We start from the raw sequence: 22,246 nt of genomic DNA, 5'->3' as shown, positions 1-22,246 counted from the left end.
AGGCTGATGATAGGGCTAAAAGGATGAGCTATTTGGATAGTGCCTTTCTCTCTTGCATGGTGTGGAAAGCACTGTTCAACACTTGAATCATGTTTAACTACCATGTTAAACAGTTAAATAAGGCTGGTGGCTAAATTACCCACCCCAGCCTGCTGACAGAGCAACATGCTGTTATTAAGGCTCCTAATGCAAGGTCCCCAAGGGCTTGTCCCACTGAGTGCTGTGCGGAGCCTCCTGACCAGTCCCCAGATGGTGGCCTCTGAGAAGAAGTGCTGAAAGCCTTGGGTATTTTCTACTCCCACCCCTGGGCGGCTGCTGAGGGAGAGGAAAGTCTGGGTAGCAGAACGATCTTGAAAGGTTCCAGCTTTCCAAAACAAGGGGATGTTAGCACTGCTAACAGGGGGTTGGCCCAGAAAAGAGAAATGGGGTAATTTCTTTCTTATCCTAACACCACTAAGAGGGGAGTGATTCTTTTTATCTCTACACCCAGCTTGCTTTGCAGTCATGGAATTACAAACACAAATTGCAGTCAATAAAAAAATTTATTTAAACAAATATTAGACACAGTCACAAAGGAAAAAAGCAGCTCTCAGTCCAGCTTCTTTTCCAGGACAAAATAATCCCTGTTTTACACCAAGCTACTGCAGAACGTGTGCTATTCCCAATACACTCCCCTCAGCAGAGAATGAGGGGAGGCTGGTGTTACTTGGGCCTGTGATTTGCTCCATGTGATTCTCCTTTTTGGGCCACATCAGAGCCCACTCTCACAGGTGAAAGAAATGCATAAAGACCCAACAGACAAACTGAATTAGTTATACAGCAACAGTGCCTGTACAGGTAGGAAGTATCTGCAGGGATATATTGATGACTGAGAGCTTTGTTCAGGAAACTATCCTCCCTAGAGATGTGCAGGACACATCACCTCCAACTACTGCCTTTGTACTCTTTGTCTTTTAGGATTCCTGACTGGACCCCAATGGCATTTCACGTGGGGGAGTCCTCTTGCTTGCAGCTTGTTTTGACCCACCAGCTTGTTCAACTCTCCAAGCCTAACCCCACAGCAGCTCCGAGGCAGTGGGCCTTTTGCAAAAACCCTGCCTGCCTCTTTCAGGTAGGACACTGCCAAGGGAGGTGGCAGCCTATGTCACAGCCTGGGACGGTACAAGATGCGTTACCAAAACAAATGGCTATAAGAGGTGCTTGCAGGTGTGCGTTTGGATCCAGAGCTGCACTGCATTATTTGTATTGTTCTGGTTGTACAGATGCTCTGGTCCAGGTCCATGTGCTTCTACTGCAGGGAAAACAGTTCACAACTGTATCCCCTTCTGTCACATTATTCCAGTGGGTTTCCAAAGAGATGGGCCTTGGCTATTTTCAGTGAAGCCCCTGAGTTCTGAAAGCATTCCTTGATATGCTCTTTGCTACATAAGCCAGAGCGAAATGTCTCCATGAGATAAGTTTTAGAAATAGATGCAAGTATGAGTTTCCTTTGGTTTTGGTTTCAGCAGAGCAAGCTGTGATTTTTAAGAAAGGGGAGCACAACACAAAGAGCTCTGTATCCTCCTCCATTCCTGTTCTGCTACCTTAGGAAGAAAGATACAAGGTAATTTCTGGTCTCCTGCATAGATCTTAACCTGAGGATTTCATTGTCCAAGAACAACTCCCCCTCTCCCTCCAACTCCTTCCTTTTGATTTGTAACTTGTTGCATAGACAATAAAACTGTTAGAAAATGAGATCACTAGCAATTTTCCAGTTCCTTAGAGAATCTCCTGAATATTAGCATCAAAATTTCTACAGCAAAGTGGAATGACAACTTTCATTTAACAGTGTTTGCTCTTCTTCATTCCTTCTCCATCTTCCTTCCTTCCTTCCCTTTACTTCTTTCTTTTCTCTATCTGCTTCTTTTCTACCTTCTTTATTCCATACTACATCTCTTTTCCTTTCATTTACATGCATTGACTCTGTCTACTTTTCACGTCTTGGTAGTATTACAAACCCTTTACTGGCAGAGTCCAGTCTCTGCTAGGTAGACAGAGCCCCTCATCACTGCCCTTCATCCTCTGTCTGTCCCAAATCATTACACATATTCTTTTCAAAATAGGTCACCCAAAGTTAGTGACTGCTTCTTAAAATGGGGCTAGAGCACTGTCACTGGAGTGCTGAGATCTCTTCAGAGAATGTTTTTCTTAAGCTTAATGCAGCTCTCAGTGCATTTTCTTTTCAGTCTGCTAATGGTCTTTATTGAGGAAAAACCTTCTTGACAGTACTCACAGTAACAGGGCCTGTAAGGAGTGCTGTTTTTTTCATAGCCAAGTTAGTTCTACCTGTTCTAGAAGGCAGAAACAGAGGGGAAGCCTGAGTCCTACTTTACAAACTCCCCTGCCTATATTACACTATGCTGCAGTTCCCCATAATCACCCCTGTCCTACTCTTGGCCAAGTCTGTAAATCCACCCAAGCACAGGCAGACACCAAGAATCTCCCCCCAGCTTTACACCAGAAATGGATTGTGCTGGGTCAGAACTTTGAAAGTGTGTTTCTTTCAGAGAAAAAGCTAGTCATTTTGAACGATATAAGGTACCTGCCTGTTCTGTAGTACTGAGTCTTTGCGTATCAAAGGCTCCCATTAGTCTGGGATACTACAGACATGTCCAGCAGGTACTTATAGCTGCCTTGGACCATCCACATCTTGGTACAATGGAGATCCAGTTCATGTCTCCTAGGCATCTGATACTGTAACCCAGCAAAAGCCAAGTTTCCAAGCCCAGCAGCTTATCATAACCTCCTTGCTGGGGCCATAGGAGCAGTCACTCCAAGAAGGTGCGGAGCCAACACTGGCGTCATGTGTTTCTTTTTCCCGCCCAACCGCAAAGCAGCTTCAGACAAAGCAGAAGAATTTCTTCCAGCGACACTTCGAGAGGGTTTTGATACCTTTGGCTGTCATCTTCTTTTCCTGTCGAGCTTTGTGCTCAACACCACTGACGATGGCCATGTCAAAAACTTCTTTGAGGTTCTTTTGGGTCAGTGCCGAGCACTCCAGGTAGGCTTCAGCGCGGATTTTGTCAGCTAGGCCTTCTGCCTGAGGCCTGGGCACAGGCTTCACATGGTAGCGGTCCAGGCTGATAAGGACATTGACATCATCCCTCAAGTCTGCTTGTGTCCCCACTAGCAGCACTGGGGCCCGGGGATTGTGAGTTCGTATCTCAGGAATCCATTTCTCAGTAATATTTTGGAAAGAGCTTGGGTTTACCACACTGAAGCAGACAAGGAAGACATCAGTGTCTGGGTAACAGAGTGAGCGCAAACAGTCAAAGTCCTCCTGTAGAAAGTGGGAAAAAAATATTAGTTTGAACTTGAATAGCACATTGTCCTAGTGGTTCTTTTACATATCAGATAGGATAGCAACCCCTCAGAGGTAAAGGCCTCATGGCTTCATCACTTTGCTGATCAAACTTTGGTTTGATCACTTCATCACTTCGGTAGGGCATCACCACTTTGTGGCCATACCATGACTGATACACAAGGGTCCAGGCTGCAGGCGTCTGGCAGTCGCTTAAGACTGTCACACCAGCAGATGCTTAATGCTGGGCTAGTGTGTTTCCTTCCTTCCCAGTTAAATAGTGCCTGCCTCAAAACCCTGTGAGTAATTCCTGCCCAGCAGCACCAGAGCTGGCAGCTCCTCTGATAGAGCTTACCTGTCCAGCAGTGTCCCACAGCTGGATCCGGACAGGGGCTCCATCCACCAGGACCTGCACTGTACCAGAAGGAGAATAAGGATTAGTCCGAGGAAGTCATCTACAACACTTTACACATGTAGAAACACACACACTGATGCACTCTGTTTTGTATCCCATTGAAGAGATTTCCTGAAGTCACTGAAGTCCGTAATAGCTGTCTGTCTTGCTGAAAACCTCATTAAAATATCTGAAGTTTGCACTGGGAACATTAGGGCAACAGAGTTTCTGATTTGGTTACCACCTGAGTGTTAGGGTGGATTTGGTTTTTTTTTGGGGGGAGGTTGGTTTTTTTTTTTTTCCTGACATTTTGAAAGGATGTTTTCCTATTATTAGACAACAGATTCTCTAGAGAGAGAGCCCTTAGGTGAACGGTGCGCTGGGAGCAGTCTGATATTCCTCTGCCACACTCCCAGAGAGCAAACACAGATAAACACAAATTGGGAATTTATTTCAGCAACTTGCTCCCAGCTTTTTGGCCCAGGGTGACAGTTCAAATTACTGTCCATTAAACAAGCTGCTCGAGTTTCTTTCATTCAAGCCAGAAGTTCAGCCATAAAAAAAAAGGTTAAAAAGAGCCTTGCCAGCAGTATCTAAACTAAGGAAAAGCAAAAATCTAAAGTCATTTTTTTGAAGAAGTGCTGAGTTACACATGCAAGGTGTGCACCCGTTTCATTCCCTAATCACAGTAAGCCTTTATGTGGTATCAGCTGACTCAGATTGAGGGCTGGCTCCTCTGATGGAGATCTGGAATGAAACTGTTAGATGTGTAAGAGCACAGACACCACAGAGACTGGCTAGAAAACCGAGGAAAAGGAGGAAGAGTTTGGAGGCACTGGAAATCACTTTAAAGTGGCTGTGCTCTCATGAAAAGAGGCAGACATCCTGTGCTAAAGTGACAATGGCTGGCACTTGACACCAGGTGGCTAAACCCTCTCTCTGCGCCCAGGAGGAGGCTTCATTGGCTTTTGTTGTTGTTGTTGTTTTAAGAACAAAAGCGTGGTCAATCTTTTGGTGTTCTTAAAGTAATTAGCAGGTGACAAAAGTGACAGAAACAAGTGACCTGAATTGTTTAATATGAGAGAGCACTCCTCCTCAAGAGAAGGCTGGAAACAAAGAAGGAGATGGGACAAAAGATGAAGTGACATTTAGTGGGAGATTGAGAGCAAAGGAAGAGAATGGAAGGGATGGGTGCGCACAGTGGTGCCACTCCTCGTGGCGCAGCTGAAAGCCATCCCTTCCCTGTGGCTGGGAAGGGGTTGCGCTGTTACCATATCTTTGCCTCAGAGGAGGAAGAGAAACCTGTTCCTGATCAAAGAGCCTGCTCGCTCCTGACTCACTCGTCAAGGCACTGGGCATTTGCCTTTCTAGTATCTGTCTTCTTCTATCTCACAAGGGTGCTGAGAGGACTAATTAGCATCTCTGAAATGTTCAGCAGTCTTCAGAAGAAAGCTACCACATGCGTTACCTCCCGCTCCAACGCTTGCAAAGTTGTTTCGCACCTGCTGCTAGCATGACTGCTAGCGACTGCCACCTCCCTACCACCCTCACACACCCTCCAGATTTCGGTACAGCAGGGAAGGGGCAGGCGGAACAGGACAGCCCGGTGGGGACAGGTCACAGGGTGCACGTTCTGCTGATCACTGCCCTACCTAGCAGTGACACCCAGCTCTAGGTAGCACCCAGGGAAAGGTGGTTGGGTCACTGGCCATTTTCCAGTGCTGTTCCCCGAGTAACATAAGACTTTCTTATTATCTCCTTTAACTGGTTCCGGCTTTATGATCCACTGCTCAGACTTAGGGTTTAAATTTCTGATGAAGATCCTGAACTGGGATATGTGAATTCAGGGAGGGACTTTCTTCAAGTTTATCCAGGTTAAAAGTAGGAATGGGAAGGGAAATATCCCTGTTTCTCCTCCCAGATAAGCATAAAGTGAACCATGGGAGACCCATTTTAATGATATCTTTGATTTATATCAGTCTCAAATGCCACACTCCTCTGGAAACCAGGCTCAGTACTTGGACATTCATAGTGGGGCTGCACCTACATGCAGCTATCTTCAAACTACTTGCTGCTCATAGGAAAGTCACTGGACTCATGCTGCCTCTGCCTTTCTTGATTGTTTTATTAAGGATTTTCCCTTTCAAAAAATTTGGATGCTAACAATTATGGTAAATTCTAGCCTGTTTTACCCAAAAATGAACGCATTAACATGAAGGCAGCAGGGAGAGCAGTTGCCTTTCCCTTGGAGGACTTGAGGACTCCTTACATGTGTTCTCAAAGGGCCGCTGGACCCTGTAACAGCGGCAAGTTCCCACTTCATTTCCCTCAAGTGACAGTGGGAGAGTTTAGAGAGGCTCAAGGCAGAGAAAGAATTCCCAACACAGTAGTGACTAGGAGGATACTCAGACATACAAAATGCTCCTTCTAAGCGTCCACGAGACTATGACACATTTGAAGTCTAGTTCCTGATCTGACCTGAGCCCATCTCTAACCTGCCCATCTATACTGTCACATCCTGCTCTGCAGCTTTGTACCAGATGAAGAAAAAAAATATTTCCAAGGGCCTTCTATATTTTTGGATTTCATATTATAAGTTGGAGTTGGAAAGAAGAGGAGAGCAGGGAGAAAGACAGTATTTTACAAAAGTAGAAAACTGTAACTATTCATCAGCTGATAAGACAAGCATTTTTAGCCAGACTTTTAGAGCTCCCAATTTTTCTGTAGTTTCTGTCCGGTGTTAGCCTTAGGGCACATGTGTGAAAAAAAAGTTCTTACTGAAGATCAGCAGAAGTTAGAAAGTGCAAGGCATGATACTTATGAAACTAAATAATATAAATAAATCATTAAACCCCCTTCTTCTGTTTATGCATAATAACACAACCGAACCAGGCAGGAGCCCAACATCACAGGACTGGAAAGTCAACCTGACACATGCCTGTGCCCTGTCTACACTTGCTTCTTCCTCAAAGCTGCAAAATCCACACTGCCACCGGGTAAAGGGATCACAAAACATCCAAGCGACTCAGTCCAAGTTGCTGAAAACGCTGTTGGGCTTCGGTCCGCAGGGGCGGCACCTGCAAAGCGCGCCCCGCCGCGCACCTCACAGCAGTGAGTCTAAGCCGGGAAGCCCCCGCCAAGCTGCACCGTCCCATTGCGCGGCTGCAAGCCGAGCGAGGCGGCCGCTGTCGCACGGCCCCGCCGCCTACCTGAGAAGGTGTCCAGCGCGGTGGGCTGGTACTCGTCGGGGTAGCCGTTGGTGGTGTAGCTCACCACCAGGCTGCTCTTGCCCACCGCGCCGTCGCCCACCAGCACGCACTTGATGCCCAGCTCCGGGCCGCTGCCCCGGCGCGGGCTGTGCCTGCGCAGCGCCGGCGGGTAGTCCAGCAGCTCCTGGGGCGGCATCGCGGCCCCGCGCCCGCGCCCGCGCCGCGCTCAGGGCCGGCCCCGCGGCGCCGCGGCCATGCCGCGCGCGGGCTGCTGCCGGGAGCGCGCGCGGAGCCCAGCGCCGCCGCCGCCGCCGCCGCCCGGGCACTGAGGCGCGGCCGGGAGCGCCGCAGCCGCCGCCGTGCGCAGCCCGGCCCCTCGCGCGGCGCCGCCCCCGGGCCGTGCTCTGCACCCGCACCTGCCCCCGTCCCTGCCCCTCTACCTGCCCCTGTCCCTGCCCCTCTACCTGTCCCTGCCTCTGTGACTGCCCCTGTCCCAGTGCTAGCCCCACTCCCCGTACAGAGGGAGCCGCTCTATCCCCCTGGCAGCGCCACCAGCAGCACCTCCGCCAGCCAAGGTCGCCCCGCGGGGATAAGATCGTCTGGGCCAGTCAGCAGCGTGAGAGCAGATCGAAAACCGGTATCACATCCATTGCCTGTGCGGTTGCCGCTAGCGGGTTCTTCTGGCACAGCTCGGCTGTTGCTACCTGCTGGCAAAAGCCACGGAGTGTATTTTCCCAGCTAGGTGGACCTGTACAGGGTTTTCAAGTATACTGCCTGTTTTATACTCCTTGCCAGTAGCTCACCCAACACACTGTGCATTGGGAGCACAGAAGATGTCTCCATCCCTGCCCTGGGCTAAAGTGCAGGCAAACAACCAACTAAACAGAAAGAGCAGGAGAAGACCACTTGAAAGCAATGAGGCAGCCACACTATCATAGCAACCACTGCAACCCGTATAACACCACCAAGTGAGAGAAAAACACTGGAGGGAAAGTTTTCCATGCATACAATATTTAACATTGCAAAATCAACTTTGAACGTGGGCTTGTTTCCTAACAGAGAAGCTAAACTCAGACTCTCAAGGAGCAACACCATTTTAGCTCCATAGCGTCCTTCATTGGGCTTGAGACACAAGGGACCTGCTTGCACCAGACAGCATCGTGCTACAAGGAGGCATCCCAGAACGTGAGCCTCCCACATTGCTCACATCCATGCTGAGCAGCCCCCCAAGGGTCTCACCTGCAGGAACACTATGTTGAGGTCTCTAAGCCATGCACAAACTGAAATGATTTTCCTTGTGGCTGCCATAGAGCCATAAGCATTGCACCTCCTCAGGCTCAGGAGCCTGGGCCGGTCCCACTCTCCCAAGCAGATGCCCTGCCCAGAGATAACCTGTGAAAATGGCACCGGGCAACAGCGCCTCTTCTTTGCACTTGGCTCTAGCAGTTTGCTTTAAATCTCCCTCTTTTGCACTTTTTTCTTAACATTTCCATACCAACAAAAATGGGGACAGTAAAATGAGTTAGGCTGTTGCTAGAACTTCATGCTGGGCAGCCTTGCTTCAGCAAGCAGCTGCTAATTCAGTGGGTCGGTTTGCACAGAGCTCCTTCCAGGGCCCCCCTGCTCAGCGCTACTTGGTGCCAGCTGAATGACTGCAGAAATCCCTGGGACAGATGACCCTCAGTAACAGGCGAGGTGTGGCTGTAGGTCAGGCAGGACCGTCAAGAGGAACACAGCTGGGTGACACCCTCTGCCAGAGCAAGGCCAGGGAGCAAAGGGAAAACAGATCCCACAGCAGTTTCTTAGCACATGCTTCAAGTATGTGGTGACATTTTACGAACTGTGACATTTCCATTTATTTGGGAGAAATACATGTAAAAGGGGGATTATCCATTGAATTATTGACTTCTGGCAAGTGCCAGCAGCAGCAGAAGGAAGAAATGAAAAGAAGTTGGCAGCTTTTGTTTCCTCTTTGCTGCTTACCTAGGAATAGAGGGCTAGTAGGAACATGAACTGTTGCCAGCACCAGTGACAGAATTCCTTTTCCTTCTTTCCCAAAAGCTCTTGCTTCTGGGACTGTGGTTTCTCTGCAGTTTCGGACAGCCATTGGCTGGCCTGTACTTAACTTGTGGATGAGCTTAAGTGATTTTTAATCTATATTTAAACTAAGTGATTAAGCAAACAAACAGGGCAGCTCCCACAGGTTTGTTTCCCAGGTCCTGTCTTGCTCCGACAGCAAACAGAAGATGTAGATATGGTTTCATAATGCAGAAAGGAATCTTTTGTAAGATTTCTCTAAGATTTTGCTCATGCAGTGAAAGTCCGTCCTGTTCACAGAGCTGCTGTGCCGGGTCAACAGCCCTGGGGACAGGCTCTGTGCCCCTACCAGGCACACGGCGACACCGCATCGCGCGCTGCCTCCCCGGCACGCTTCGTGCCAACATCAGCTCCCCGGCTGAGTGGGCCATGTGCAGTCTGCAGGGCTGTGCTTGGCCTCTCTCCCAGGAATGTAAATTAGTACCAATTATGATGGGATTCCTCATGGAATGAATGCTTAAACACTGGGAACTAAGCGCAGAAGATCAAACTCCTTTCAGGCAGGCCAAATATAGGCTTCAGGTACTGTTAGTGTTCAGTCATTACTCAGCTGGGCTGCACTATCATTGTAGCTTCTTATTAAAAACAAAGAGAAAAGCTACTTCATTAGATAAACAGTAGAAATTCAAATTATGTATTTAGGCAGTATGTGATTCTCAGCACTCAGCAAACTTTGCACATCTGCACAGAGTCCTCTTATTTAAAAAATCAGCCATTTTGATGAAGATACTTGCTATTCTGCACATTTCTATTATTGCTTTCTTGCTGAGACTGAAACAGAAGTCCACACTTACATTAAAAATGCTAACTGTGCCCATTTAGATGATGAGTGAAATAGGAAACTAGGATTTGCCTCTTGTAGTGGGATCAAATCTATGGATCTGCTCAAACTATTCCATAAAGTTTCCCCTCTTAAAGGCAGTGTTGTCATACTGGGAAAGTGTGATACTGAGATTTTATGTACCTAGTGGTCTTGACTTGCACTGGCTCCTGAGGAATAGGGCACCTCAGACACCATCATTTTCTGCTTCTCTTGTTGATCTCATTTGTAATTTCAGCCACAAATAGCCACAAACCAAATTACAGAGCCTCTCATTTTGCCCGAAAGACACAGGACACAGAATGGGAGCCACTATTTCTTGCAAAGCTTACTGAACTATTCAGTTTTGCCTAAAATAAAGCATTGCACGCTGTGTGAATTGGCAGATCTTTGTTTTAGAAATACCAGGGTTTCCTTCTTCCAGAGCTGGAGAGAAATATATATCAGCTACTCTAAACATGGTTTATGGGTGCAAAGCCTGGTTAGGCCTTTGGTTTCGCCTGAGTTTGTTCAAACGGGTTGTGTATGTCAATACACTCCCTTCGCAAACGGTGCTCTTGGATCATATTTCTGAATCCTTTCACAGCGGGAAACATAAAACAATAAGAAAACAAAAAGAAGGTTGATGAAAACTGAAGACAATGTCACCATGAACAGGGGCAGGATGGGTGGAGAGCTAGATTAAGAGAGGGGCTGAAGTGGCGTGCAAGCGCCGGAGCAAACAGGATCACGAGATGCCGAGATATCTGCTGAAGAAGTCAAGATCCACCCGCTGCCTGGGCTGCTGCTTTCATAATCACAAGGAGAAAGACAACTAATGCTGAGTCACGGGGCATTTTGTCATGCACCTGCGCGTATATCCTTCCTGGGAAAAATCAAGTGCAATTAGCACTTAAAAGAAGTGGCAGGCAAAAAGGTGAAGCCTGTGCCAGCGTTTCCCTGGTGGCATACATTGTCTAGTCACTCTTATCTGTGATGTAAAGTGCTGCTTTTTATCATTTTCTAACAACTCTGCAGAGGCATAAGTAGCCATAAAGTCCAAGTCGTTGTATAATTAGGTTTCTGTTTTTCACAAAAAAATGCTCCCAGTTGAAATTAAAGGAAAAATCACCCAAGTACTTTCCTTCCCATGTAGCTTTCTCGATTAACAGAAATTCCTTAGTTTCTGAGTCCATAGCAATAAATACACATAAAAATTCTGTAGGAGTTAGTGGGAGTTTATGTTGAGCACTGGAGGTGTGTGGTTTTAAAGCGACTTGTGGAGAACAAATATGCAGAGAAACAACGTGAGAATTCAGCTCCACCTGCCCTGGTCTCCTTCACCGCTCTCCAGAACTAAAAGCAATGCCATGGGGATGCAGGAGGTGTGCTGGCTCACCTATTCATTGCCAGGCGAGTTAAGTGGAGACCAAAATTATTACAACAGTATTATATTACATTTTAAAATTAGATGACAATACTGCTAGCACATGAAATATTTTATTAGATGTTTCAAGGAAAAATACGCATTTATATTGTACTCAGTGCCTTTCTCAAAGGCTAATTCACTTTCTGTGTGACTTGCACAGAAACGAGTCCCAGCACTATGATGATGCATCAATAATTTAGATGTATGTTGCCACCTGCTGGAAACAGCGCACCTCTTATTACAGCAACTTGACAACTTTGAAGAAGTGGACAAGGCTTCAGGCACTCAAAGCCCTTTTTTAAAAATCTGAAACAGTAAAATTCAGATTAAGGATAGGCTAGGAGACAATGTTCCAAGTTTCATTTAATTCTGTTCATCAATTAGATAATTAAAGAGAAAGGCATTAACATTTAGGAAGGGATGAGGGAATTAGCAAGGGGAAGGTGAATAGCCAGCTTGAAGAAAACGGTAAGATGTTGCAAGATCACTGTCTGTGCTGAGTCTGCAATTTTGACTTTTCTGTTTCAGTCCCCAGGTTTACCTTACATAAATGTTCTTCAAGGATCAGAACTGAGGGCCTAGCTACGGAGTGTTGACTGCAGGGGGAAGGTTTTCCTGCTGCTAGAGGATGTTCCTGTTCTTTCTCCCTCATTTTCATATGCTCATTCTGGTACCTACCGGTTACATTCACTGGGTTCTCATGAGTTTCATCAAGTTTGCCATGCTTAATGACGGACATCATTTTCTGGAATACACAAGCCCAGGATACAAAGATTTTGAAAGTCCAGTTGTGGGAAAATGTCTTGACCTGTCCTAGGAGTTGTGACAATTAGGTCTATGTACATTGCTCTGGCCTAATCCAGTGTCTGCAGGAAGTTTGTTTCTGACTGGGAGTACTGTGAGCTTGGTAGGTTGGCTGATGGCAAGGAAGTGGGCTCTTGCAAGCTCATTTCAAGATCTGATCCTTTCCAACATAAATTAGTCATTATTTAATGACTTCCTATATGGATAGGCTCCAGTGCAGGTTATCCTGGGCAACTATGACACCCATGGGTTCACAACTTTGAGACTTTATTTTCCTGTATTAACTGTACACATGTCACTCAAAGATGCTGTCTTTCTCACTGGGGAAGTGTTGCTGTTGGGAAAAGGTCTCCTAATTGGGTGGGGGGCCATAGGTATCTGTAACATTTTCCTCAAAGCAGCTACAGTCATATCTGGGAACGTTATTGTATGGCATGTCTTTGTTACCATGTTATGTAGGTTGTTGTTTTGGGGGAATGTACATGCATGTAGGTTTTACGTATGTGATTTTTTTTAAGTGGATCACAGCGAAGGAATATTCCACAGTGAGAGAGATTAATGATCTTCAAAAGACAAAACATATAAGCAAGGCAACGGGGAAGACCTCATCTGAAACGAGAGGGCAATTCTGCTCATTGGTGTTCCATAAAGATTAGCTGAAGATGCAACTGATACAGAGAAGGATGCTCCAAGAAACTAATTGCTTTCCTTTTAAGAAGAGTGAAAGAATTACTTGGTTTGGTAAATCTTGGATCTGGTAAATCAGAATGCAGGCTAACATTGGCTGTGATTTTTCTGAAGGAAGTTACTGCCAGAATGGGAGAAGGACTTGTACACTAAAGGTGAACAAGAACAAATGGGCTCAAACTACCCATGAGTTATTTGGACTAGAAATTAGAGCTCAAAATTATGACAGAAAGGAGGACCTGGAACAGGTACCAGCTGGAGCAGCCAGAGGAAAAAGTACCCACACTTTGAGACAGAGCTTGTAATGAAAAAACTTTACGATGTGGTATCTGCAAGAGAGGGAGACTGGATCTGATAAGCCAAGAAGTCCCTTCCTACCTCGTTTCCCTAAACCTATGTTATTTGTGTGCAGCTTTACAGAAACTGAAGGAAAGCACTTGCTGTTTGTGGTGATCGGGGAACAAAGCAATGTGGTTGTGCTGCTTTCACCCCAAGGTGCCCCATCAGGGTGGCGATGAGTGGAGGCTGGAGGCAGTTGGATGCAGGCTCCTGTCAGTGCCTCCGTGCAGGCTGCCTCAGAGGGGTTTAGAGAGATGATCCCGCAGCACCTCGCCAGGCCAGGAGTTGGGCTGGCGTAGGACCTGCATTTTCAGCTCAGTTCTAGGGAGGAGGCCGCAGTGAGGCAGAGAAGCCAGGAAACGTTGGTGGGTTTGAGGTGGGTGAGGGCATCGCCTTCGAAACGGAGCTTGCAGGACAGTGGGGGCCAGTAAAAGGCAGAGGAGGAGCAGGGGACAAGTGTCTGCTTGTGCACGGCCAGCCACCAAGTACATCGGTGGTGCTCCCCACTGGTGGCTCATGTGCTGCCAGGAGGAACTGCTTTAGTTTGCCAGTGTGCCGAAAACCTTATTTCTTTCTGTATAAAGCACGAGATACTTGTACGTCTCTAGGCAACCTAAAAAAAAAAAAAAAGTGCTGTGAAGATTCGTTTTTATACACATAATGCCAGGACATATTTGCACATCTGTATTCACTTTACACGCGACAGAAACATCAAGAAAAATCCCTGCGCGCATCACGAGATCGATGCTCGTTGCCTCACAACCCCAGCCCCGCCATGCCGGGGCGACCGCCCCGAGACGGGGCCACGCGCTGGCGCAGGCGCAGAGCGCCGCCGGGCGGGCACGTGACGCGGCTCAGCTGAGCGCAGGCGGAAGTGGCGGTGTCGGTTGCGGGCCGGCGGCCGTTGGTGGCCGTTACCGGCTGTTGGTGGCCATGGCGTCCATCCTGGACGAGTACGAGGACTCCTTGTACCGCTCGGCCTCGGTGCCGCCCAGCCGCGCCGCCGTGGGCATCCCGCACTCCGGTAAGGCTCGGGCCCTCGCCGGGGCCTGCTTGTGGAGGGGCGGTCTGGGCGCGGCTGCAAGAACCGATGAATTGTATCGTGCTCCGCATGTCGGGAGCGGGAAATACATACAGGCCAACTAGAGTGTAGGTGTTGAGGTAGATGTGATCCTCGTGGAGTTTTTTTTGTTTGTTTGTTTTTGTTTTTAACATACATAGTTACTTTTATTGTGTAATGAATGATACTTGAAAACAAAGTGCCCTGAGTAGCTATTGAGCAAAACTGTTGATATAAGGTGTGTGCCTGAGGATTATATTTTCAACAGTTCAGATTTTCTTATTGACTGCTGTAAAACTCTGTTCAACTGTGTTTTTCCTACTTTTGACAAATCTGCCTGTTTGCTGACAAATGATGTTGGCAAAGGAAGTGTGGAAGGTGTTTGATTGCAAGGGAACAGCCTAATTGTGGCTATAATTGTTCTTGAAGCACTTAGCACTGGTGGCTTTGAACAAATCTGGAGTTTAAGCAAACTGATTTTGGGGAAAAAAAATGGAAACAGTTCGTAATGAAAAGCAGCCCTTAATGTTATCCTGGAAATCTTGGAAGATGTAAAACATATTCCCCCCTCCCCTCCTTTTTTTTTCCTCTTCAGTTAGCTGTTCCCAGTACAACACAGGTGCTTTTCAAAGTTGTCGATAACTAAATGGTAACTCTGGTGTTGCAAGCACTGAGGATTCCTGAGGTGTGAACTTCAAATGCTGCAGTTTCACCATGAAAGGACCTACTTTGATCTTGTAGACTTGTCTGATGTTGGTAAAATTAAATCTGTGAGCAAATTTAAAGCTCTATCTTTTTTTTTTTTTTTTAAAAAGGCAGATTTTTCCAGAAACCAAATTGGGAAATGCTCCCACTCTTCTGACCAGAACAGAAAAGGGATGCTGAGGTCAGGGTGGAGAAGACTGTTTGAAAGGGTTGTATTATGTGATTTAGACTTCCCGTTCCCCTTTGTCGAGGGAAGTGGAAGCTAGAGAAGTACATCCTCCTGTTACAAACACTAATTAAATTCCTTTTGTTTATGGTGATGAACCTATATCTACTTTAATTGTAAGTGATTACATCTTGAAGAGTCCAGAGTGCTGATCTGAACTATGCTTGAAGCTTAGAAAACAAGCATGAACCCTTCCTCCCCTCACACACCTTTGCAAACATGCTAGGTTGTTCCCTTTCTCTCTTGAGGTTGTGTTTCCTTGCTGGCCCAGGCAGCTTTGTTTTGCCTGCTGCCTGCTGGAGATGTTCTCTTTCTTTTTTTTTTTTTTTTTTCTCTCCCTTTTTTTTCACCTCACTTCACCCTACAGCTAGCTGTGACACTGCTTGAAATTCCAGCTTTTAGGAGTTTTTTTTTACGTGTTTTGATCCACAGTTCAGCCAGCAGGACCAAGCCATAATATTGAAGCTCCTTAATCTGACAGAAGCAACATCTGTTTTGCTTTTGCTTAGCCTGATACAAAGGGAAGACAGTAAGGCATATATTGCTACTTTTGTTTTCCGCTATGCGTCAATGTCAGTGCTGCTCCCAATGGTCACACTCCATGAAGCACACTCCTTTTTGGGTAAAACTCGGAGCTGGGGATGGTCCCTCTTGCTTTCTAGGTTAGATTTCCATGTAGTATGGAAGGGGAGTTGTTTGTGTATGAGGAGCTTAAGTGCACGTTTTCTTTTTCCAGGTTATGTGAATGCACGACTGGAAAAGGAAACACCAATATTTAATAAGCAAAGGATTGATTTCACTCCTCCAGAGAAAATTAACAGCCTTGTGGTCTCCTCTAACCAGCTTTGTATGAGCCTCGGCAAAGACACTCTTCTCAGGTAATTCCACCAGTGACCTGAAGTTATCGTATGTTTTCTGTGCTTTTTGTTAAAAAACAGTTACTCGAAATATATGGAAAAGTGTGAGAAATTGTGTTTATGTAGACTTTTGTCAGTAGTGTGCTTTCATGGTTTCTCTTTGCAGGATTGATCTTGGGAAACCAGATGAACCTAATCAAGTAGAGTTGGGACGCAAAGATGAAGCTAAAGTCTACAAGATGTTTTTGGACCACACAGGTGAGTCAATGGACTACATACAATCACCTAGTCTCTTTTCCCTTCTACAAAGAAGGCAGGCAGGTGGTTCTTCTGTGGGCTGAACTCCATTGCCTAGGGCCTTAGTCCATTGATTTGCCTCTCAGCTATTAGAAAAAAATTGTTATGTGTATATTTTTGCTTTTGAGTTCCTTGAAATGAATGCTGATGCAATCGAACTGTTTTGAAGAAGGCTGCCAAAACCTATGCAGGAAATCCTTGCAGTTGCCCGGTGCTGTATGTATGTATCAGAATTTCTAAAAGAACTCTTGCAATTCACTGTAGCATAGACTGTTTTGTTGTTGTTGTTGTTGTTGTTTTTAAAAAAGGGAAGGCAGTGGGGGGAGGAAAGACTGTTTGTTACTATCACTACTTGCCAGAGATGAAAGAAAAACTCTGAGAATTGTTTGTCTCTAGAGCATTTCTTGGCATAATAGAAGAATGCTTTTACACTGAAGCATCTAGGACTTTTAATTTTAGCTTGTGGCATATGGACCACTGTTTTTATCCAGTATGGGAATTCCCTACATTCTTTGAATGCAGGTGCCTAGGGGAATCCTGGATTAAGTACGTTGGTATCAATGCCTATCAAATATGAGGCTGAGAAGTCTCGTGAAATTAGTTTGTGGAAGTACAATCTAAATTTGTTCTCTTCCTGTGCTCTTCTCCTGTTGGCAGGCTCTCATCTCCTGATTGCGTTGAACACCAGTGAATGTCTTTACCTAAACAGAAGTGTTCAGAAAGTGCGAGCACTGTCTCGCTGGAAAGGCCACTTGATTGAAAGCGTGGGCTGGAACAAATTTCTAGGCACAGAGACCAATACTGGGCCTATTCTGGTGGGGACAGCCCAGGGGCAGATCTATGAGGCTGAGATCTCTGTCAGCGAGGGAGGCCTCTTCAGCACTAACCCTGACCAGTACTTCAGACTGGTTTACGTTCTGGAAGAGGAATCGGGACCTGTCCCAGTCTGCTGCTTGGAGATTGAACGAGGGATAGAAGGAAAATTTTTTATTATAGCTACCACTCAAAAAAGACTCTTCCAGTTTGTTGGCAAGGTACCTGAAGGGACAGAGCATCAAGGCTTCAGCTCCATATTTGCTATGCATGCTGACTATTTGCCCAGCTTCCGGGAGTTTCCAGCCACCTTTGGCTTCAGTGAAATAGCCTTCTACACCCCAAAACTGCGCTCTAACCCCCGATCCTTTGCCTGGATGATGGGAAATGGTGTCTTGTATGGCACACTGGACTATAGCCGACCCGAGTCAATTCTGAGTGAGGAACGGGTCTGGGATTATCCTTCTGATATAGACATAACTGTGAACAAACCAATCTCTATCGTACTTACCCAGTTCCACTTTCTGTTGCTGCTTCCTGATGGGGTGAAGGCTGTATGCACTCTGAATGGGCAAATTGTTTTTCAAGATCTCTTCCTGGAGAAGTTTGGCACACTAACACGCATGATCAAAGATCCCACTGTCCAGCAGATATGGATCCACACGGAGAAAGTAGTGTTCCGCTACCACGTCCAGCGGGAATCTAGAGATGTGTGGAAAATGTACATGAACATGAACAAGTTTGATTTAGCCAAAGAGTATTGTAAAGATCGTCCAGAGTGCCTAGATATTGTGCTGGCAAAAGAGGCAGAGCACTGCTTCCAAAACAAGAGGTATCTAGACAGTGCTAAATGTTATGCATTGACACAGAACTACTTTGAGGAAATTGCCCTTAAGTTCATTGAAGCCAAACAAGAGGAGGCCTTGATGGAGTTTCTAATTAAGAAGTTAAGCAACCTAAAGCCTTCTGAGAAGACACAGACCACTCTGCTGACCACATGGTTAACAGAGCTTTACCTGAACTGGCTAGGTATATTGGAAGGAGATTCCTCAAAGCGGAATCTCTACTTGGATACACGGGAGAAGTTTCGCACCTTCCTGGGGAGCCCCAAGAACAAAGACTGTCTATTTAATAACCGCACATCTATTTATGAGCTGCTGGCAAGTCATGGGGACACAGAGCACATGGTGTACTTTGCAGTTATCATGCAGGACTATGAGCGAGTAGTAGCTCACCACTGCCAGCACGATGAATATGATGAAGCCCTAAGTGTGCTGTCTAGACACAGAGATGAGAAGCTGTTCTACAAGTTCTCTCCAGTCCTCATACAGCACATTCCTAAGAAGGTAGTTGATGCTTGGATTTCTATGGGCTCAAGACTGGATGCCAGGAACCTCATTCCAGCCCTTGTTAACTACAGCCAGAGTGCCAGCACTCAGCAGATCAATGAAGCCATTAGATATATGGAGTTCTGTGTCTATCAGCTGGAGGAAACTCAGCAAGCCATTCACAACTATCTGCTGTCTCTCTACGCTTTGTGTCGGCCAGACTCGTTGCTGTCATATCTGGAGCAAGCGGGAACCAACCCAAACCGAATCCACTATGACCTGAAGTATGCACTGCGCTTGTGTGCAGAACATGGGCACCACCGTGCCTGTGTCCATATTTACAAAGTGATGGAGTTATATGAGGAGGCTGTGGATCTTGCTTTGCAGGTGTGCCTGTGTGTGTGTGTTTGTGCATGCTACAGCATAAAGGACTGTAGCTGACATGCTACAGCATAAAGGACAAGCACTGAGAGAACACGGGCAAACTTGACTATATAGGAGCAAATAAGTTCTAGGGATAAAGACCTATGTGTTAACTCGGTTTCCCTTTTTTTCCGCAACTGTTTTAAGTGAATAGCTGACTGAGAAGCCATAATTGGAAGTGGAGGGGTAGAAATGGAGAGTTCCATCTGCCTTAAGCTCCATCTCTGGCATCAAATTCTTTTAACGTAACTGAGTTTATGCAAGACTTGTATAGCTATCGTTCAGGGTTCTAATTGCTTCCTATTCCTTGCTGGAATAGTTATCGCAGGAGAATGCCTTTGTCGGCTTAGTCTGGCTGTCAGAGAAGTGCTGTATTTTTTTTTTCCTTGACCTTATTGTCCCTTCATTAGAATGTATGGCCAGCAAAGATACAGAAACACAGATTTGCCCTCAGTCTAGTGTTGGGATTTTTCCTCTGTTGTGTGGCAAACAAACCTAGCTGGAGGAATGATATTGGACAGGAATACTGTTGGACATGCTTGACACGTAAACAAGTGGTAGGCCAGTAATGCAGCCCTAGACAACAACAGAAATTATCTACTCGTGTCTCTTCAAATGGACAACAGGCTTTGAAATTGAATGGGGAATAAAGAGGAAAGCTTATCTCGGTTTTCTTGTCCGTTCAACTTCCAGGTGGATGTTGATCTTGCCAAGTCCTGTGCAGATCTCCCTGAAGATGACGAGGAACTTCGGAAGAAACTCTGGTTGAAGATTGCTCGCCATGTTGTTCAGGAAGAGAAGGATGTCAAGAAGGCAATGGCCTGCCTCTCCAGCTGTGCCCTGCTGAAGATTGAAGATGTCCTGCCCTTCTTTCCAGACTTTGTGACTATTGACCATTTCAAGGAGGCAATCTGCAACTCTCTGGAGGACTACAACAAGCACATTGAGGAGCTGAAAAGGGAGATGGAGGAAGCCACGCAGAGTGCCAAGAGAATCCGAGAAGACATCCAGGAAATGAGAAACAAGTATGGCTCTGTGGAACCTCAGGAAAAATGTGCTGCCTGTGAGTTTCCACTTCTAAACCGCCCTTTTTACCTTTTCCTTTGTGGCCACATGTTTCACTACGACTGTCTCCTCCAAGCAGTTTTTCCAAACCTTCCCGCCTATAAGCAGGCAAAACTGGAAGATCTTCAAAAGAAGCTGGCAGCCACTGGCCAGCCCTCTAAGAGCCATCATCGTCCTAAGGATGTAGATACTGCTAGCCTAGGGAAGGGGCAACAGAGCCGGGAACAGATCAAAGCTGATATTGATGATATTGTGGCAGCTGAATGTGTGTACTGTGGGGAGCTGATGATCCGGTCCATAGACAAACCTTTTATTGATCCTCAGAAGTATGAAGAGGAGATGCAAAGCTGGCTGTAGCTTTCCGGATCCATAACTGTCATGACACCAGAGCAGTTTTGTTCACTACCTGTGAAGCTACTAGTGGGAATGTAACCTCCAGAAGTGTGAACACAAATGGCTTCTGTAGAGTTAAGGAAAGAACATCATGGTCTTTTTACCAGGATCACGGTGAATTAGGCGTGAAAATGGGGAACAATAGATATGGCTGGGTACAGACTTGAAAATTAGTTAGAACTAACTTACTGGAATCTCCCTCTACCCCCCACCGATGTTTGCTACTTGCTGTTCCTCTGAGGTTCTTAGTATGACGTTAATGGAGTGCCTTGTTGCCCAGATGGAGCTGGGAACAGCCTATAGTTTCTGTTGGTTTTCACCTGGACTGCTTCTATGTTGTGTGGTATTTCTTTTGATGAAGACAACCTTGAAGGGAAGGGTAGAGACAAATACTTAACAGCATAGACTTCATTCATCACTTTCAAAGCTAAAATTGCCTTTGGTTTCCTTTTTGCTGAGAGTCTGTAACTATGTACACTGAGAGAACATGAAAGGAGAAACTCTTGCGTATATGTTTTGTAAATATGCTACAGAAATACATGTTTCTACACAATGTAATATAAGACTGTGTATAATGTTCAAGCAGGAGTGTCTCATAATACAGTTAAGGCATTTGCCTGCAATTCAAGAGGTGTAATTTGTTTCCCACAAGCTTTCTGAACAAGCCTGTACAGCCGAAGTGACTCTTCACTGCTTTTGGCATGCTTCCTAGCCAGTTCACACATCATTTCCATTTTGCACATGACTGTCTTTATATAGTAAGTCTTAGTTTCACTTGCGTCCCAAATCAAAATTGATAAATGACTTCAACTGCTACTCTGCAAGTAGGAATGTTAGGTTGCCCATTGCATTACTCTGTCCTGGTGCTCTTAAAGCTGCATTTGAACATTACAATAGAGTAATTTATAGATATAGATTCTCTCAAGTTAGAGCTTTGTGAGTTGATTGTTAAATTTGCCTTCCCATTTGAAGCCAGTACCTTGTGACCAAGCAGCTTTTGCCTTCGTGACTGTATTTGATACTTTCTGGGGATGCCTAAAGGCCATTGCTTCTGTCTGTTCCTCTGAGTTGGAAAATTCCTTTCAGATAGTGGTGGTAACTACTGTGGGTGGAGGAACAAATATTTTCTTTAGGATCTTAGTGGGGTCTTTTGTTTTACTTTCGAGGAAACTAAAGTTTTAACGAACTTCTACTTCATTATGGATTTTGAGCCTGAATCACAATGGTAGCAATTAGAAGAGGAATGGAATGATAGAAATGAAAAAAAATATATATTCTTGTTAAGTCAGGACAAAATATTGTTCTCTGAAAAATCTCTTCTGGTCTTCGCTATATCTGTATGGACCTGTCTTGATTACCTGTATTGGTCAACTGATCACCCTGCTGATAAGACTTCAGAAAAGGTTTTTTACATCATTTAAAGGTAATATGAATTGATTTCCTTCTTGAGCTGACCAAGGGATTTTGATAACAATGCAGAGTTCAAGGGAGTTTTCATGAATTGAGGACTTTACCTTGTAATTGATGAATTTTATTTAAGGCAAATGACATGAGTACTAAAATGCAGAGCTGACAGTAGGAAGATCTGAGGTTTTGAAATACTCATTTTGATGTTGGAGCCATGGTATAGATTTTCTTATTGCTGCTACCTGTAAGTGTTTTTAGCTTATCAGAAATCACTGAGGTGCTGGTTTTAGAAACCATATGCTTTTTTTTTTTTTTTTGGTTCTAGATACCCTTTTGCTTTGAATAATTTGATGTATCTACTAGAAGAATGTGTGATGAAAACTACACACGATGTCTTTTGAAGGTCAGCATTAAACCTGTTATAACTGGCCACTCGTGAATCATTATCTTTTCATGTAAGCAGAGTGATGTTTAAGGTTGTGTATGTCGTTAGAAAGCAACAGCAGCTACAACCAGTTTCAGCCACAGTGACCAGTTTTCAGCCCTTCAGGGGAAATATTAGTAGCTCACCCTA

The 22,246-nt window shown here is 45.6% G+C and overlaps 2 protein-coding genes across 2 annotated transcripts; one reads left to right on the top strand and one right to left on the bottom strand.

The window, feature by feature from the left end:
- Positions 1–2,586: 2,586 nt before the first annotated feature.
- On the bottom strand, positions 2,587–7,139 carry RHOV (ras homolog family member V). Its single transcript, XM_010215926.2, has 3 exons — positions 6,944–7,139; positions 3,696–3,754; positions 2,587–3,319 (listed from the first exon to the last, which is right to left on the bottom strand). The coding sequence occupies exons 1-3, from the start codon at positions 7,137–7,139 to the stop codon at positions 2,879–2,881; spliced, it is 696 nt and encodes a 231-aa protein (XP_010214228.2). The 3' UTR covers positions 2,587–2,878.
- A 6,833-nt stretch (positions 7,140–13,972) lies between these two features.
- On the top strand, positions 13,973–20,863 carry VPS18 (VPS18 core subunit of CORVET and HOPS complexes). Its single transcript, XM_010215915.2, has 5 exons — positions 13,973–14,122; positions 15,826–15,967; positions 16,113–16,204; positions 16,901–18,771; positions 19,501–20,863. The coding sequence occupies exons 1-5, from the start codon at positions 14,032–14,034 to the stop codon at positions 20,227–20,229; spliced, it is 2,925 nt and encodes a 974-aa protein (XP_010214217.1). The 5' UTR covers positions 13,973–14,031; the 3' UTR covers positions 20,230–20,863.
- The last annotated feature ends 1,383 nt before the right edge of the window (positions 20,864–22,246 follow it).

This window comes from Tinamus guttatus, unplaced genomic scaffold (assembly GCF_059628265.1).
Source record: "Tinamus guttatus ecotype Peru unplaced genomic scaffold, ASM5962826v1 Tinamus_guttatus_pri_ptg000089l, whole genome shotgun sequence".
Classification (NCBI taxonomy): Eukaryota; Metazoa; Chordata; class Aves; order Tinamiformes; family Tinamidae; genus Tinamus; species Tinamus guttatus.
The sequence above is the reverse complement of the archived record's forward strand: the minus strand, read 5'-3'. Positions and strand labels throughout refer to the sequence as shown.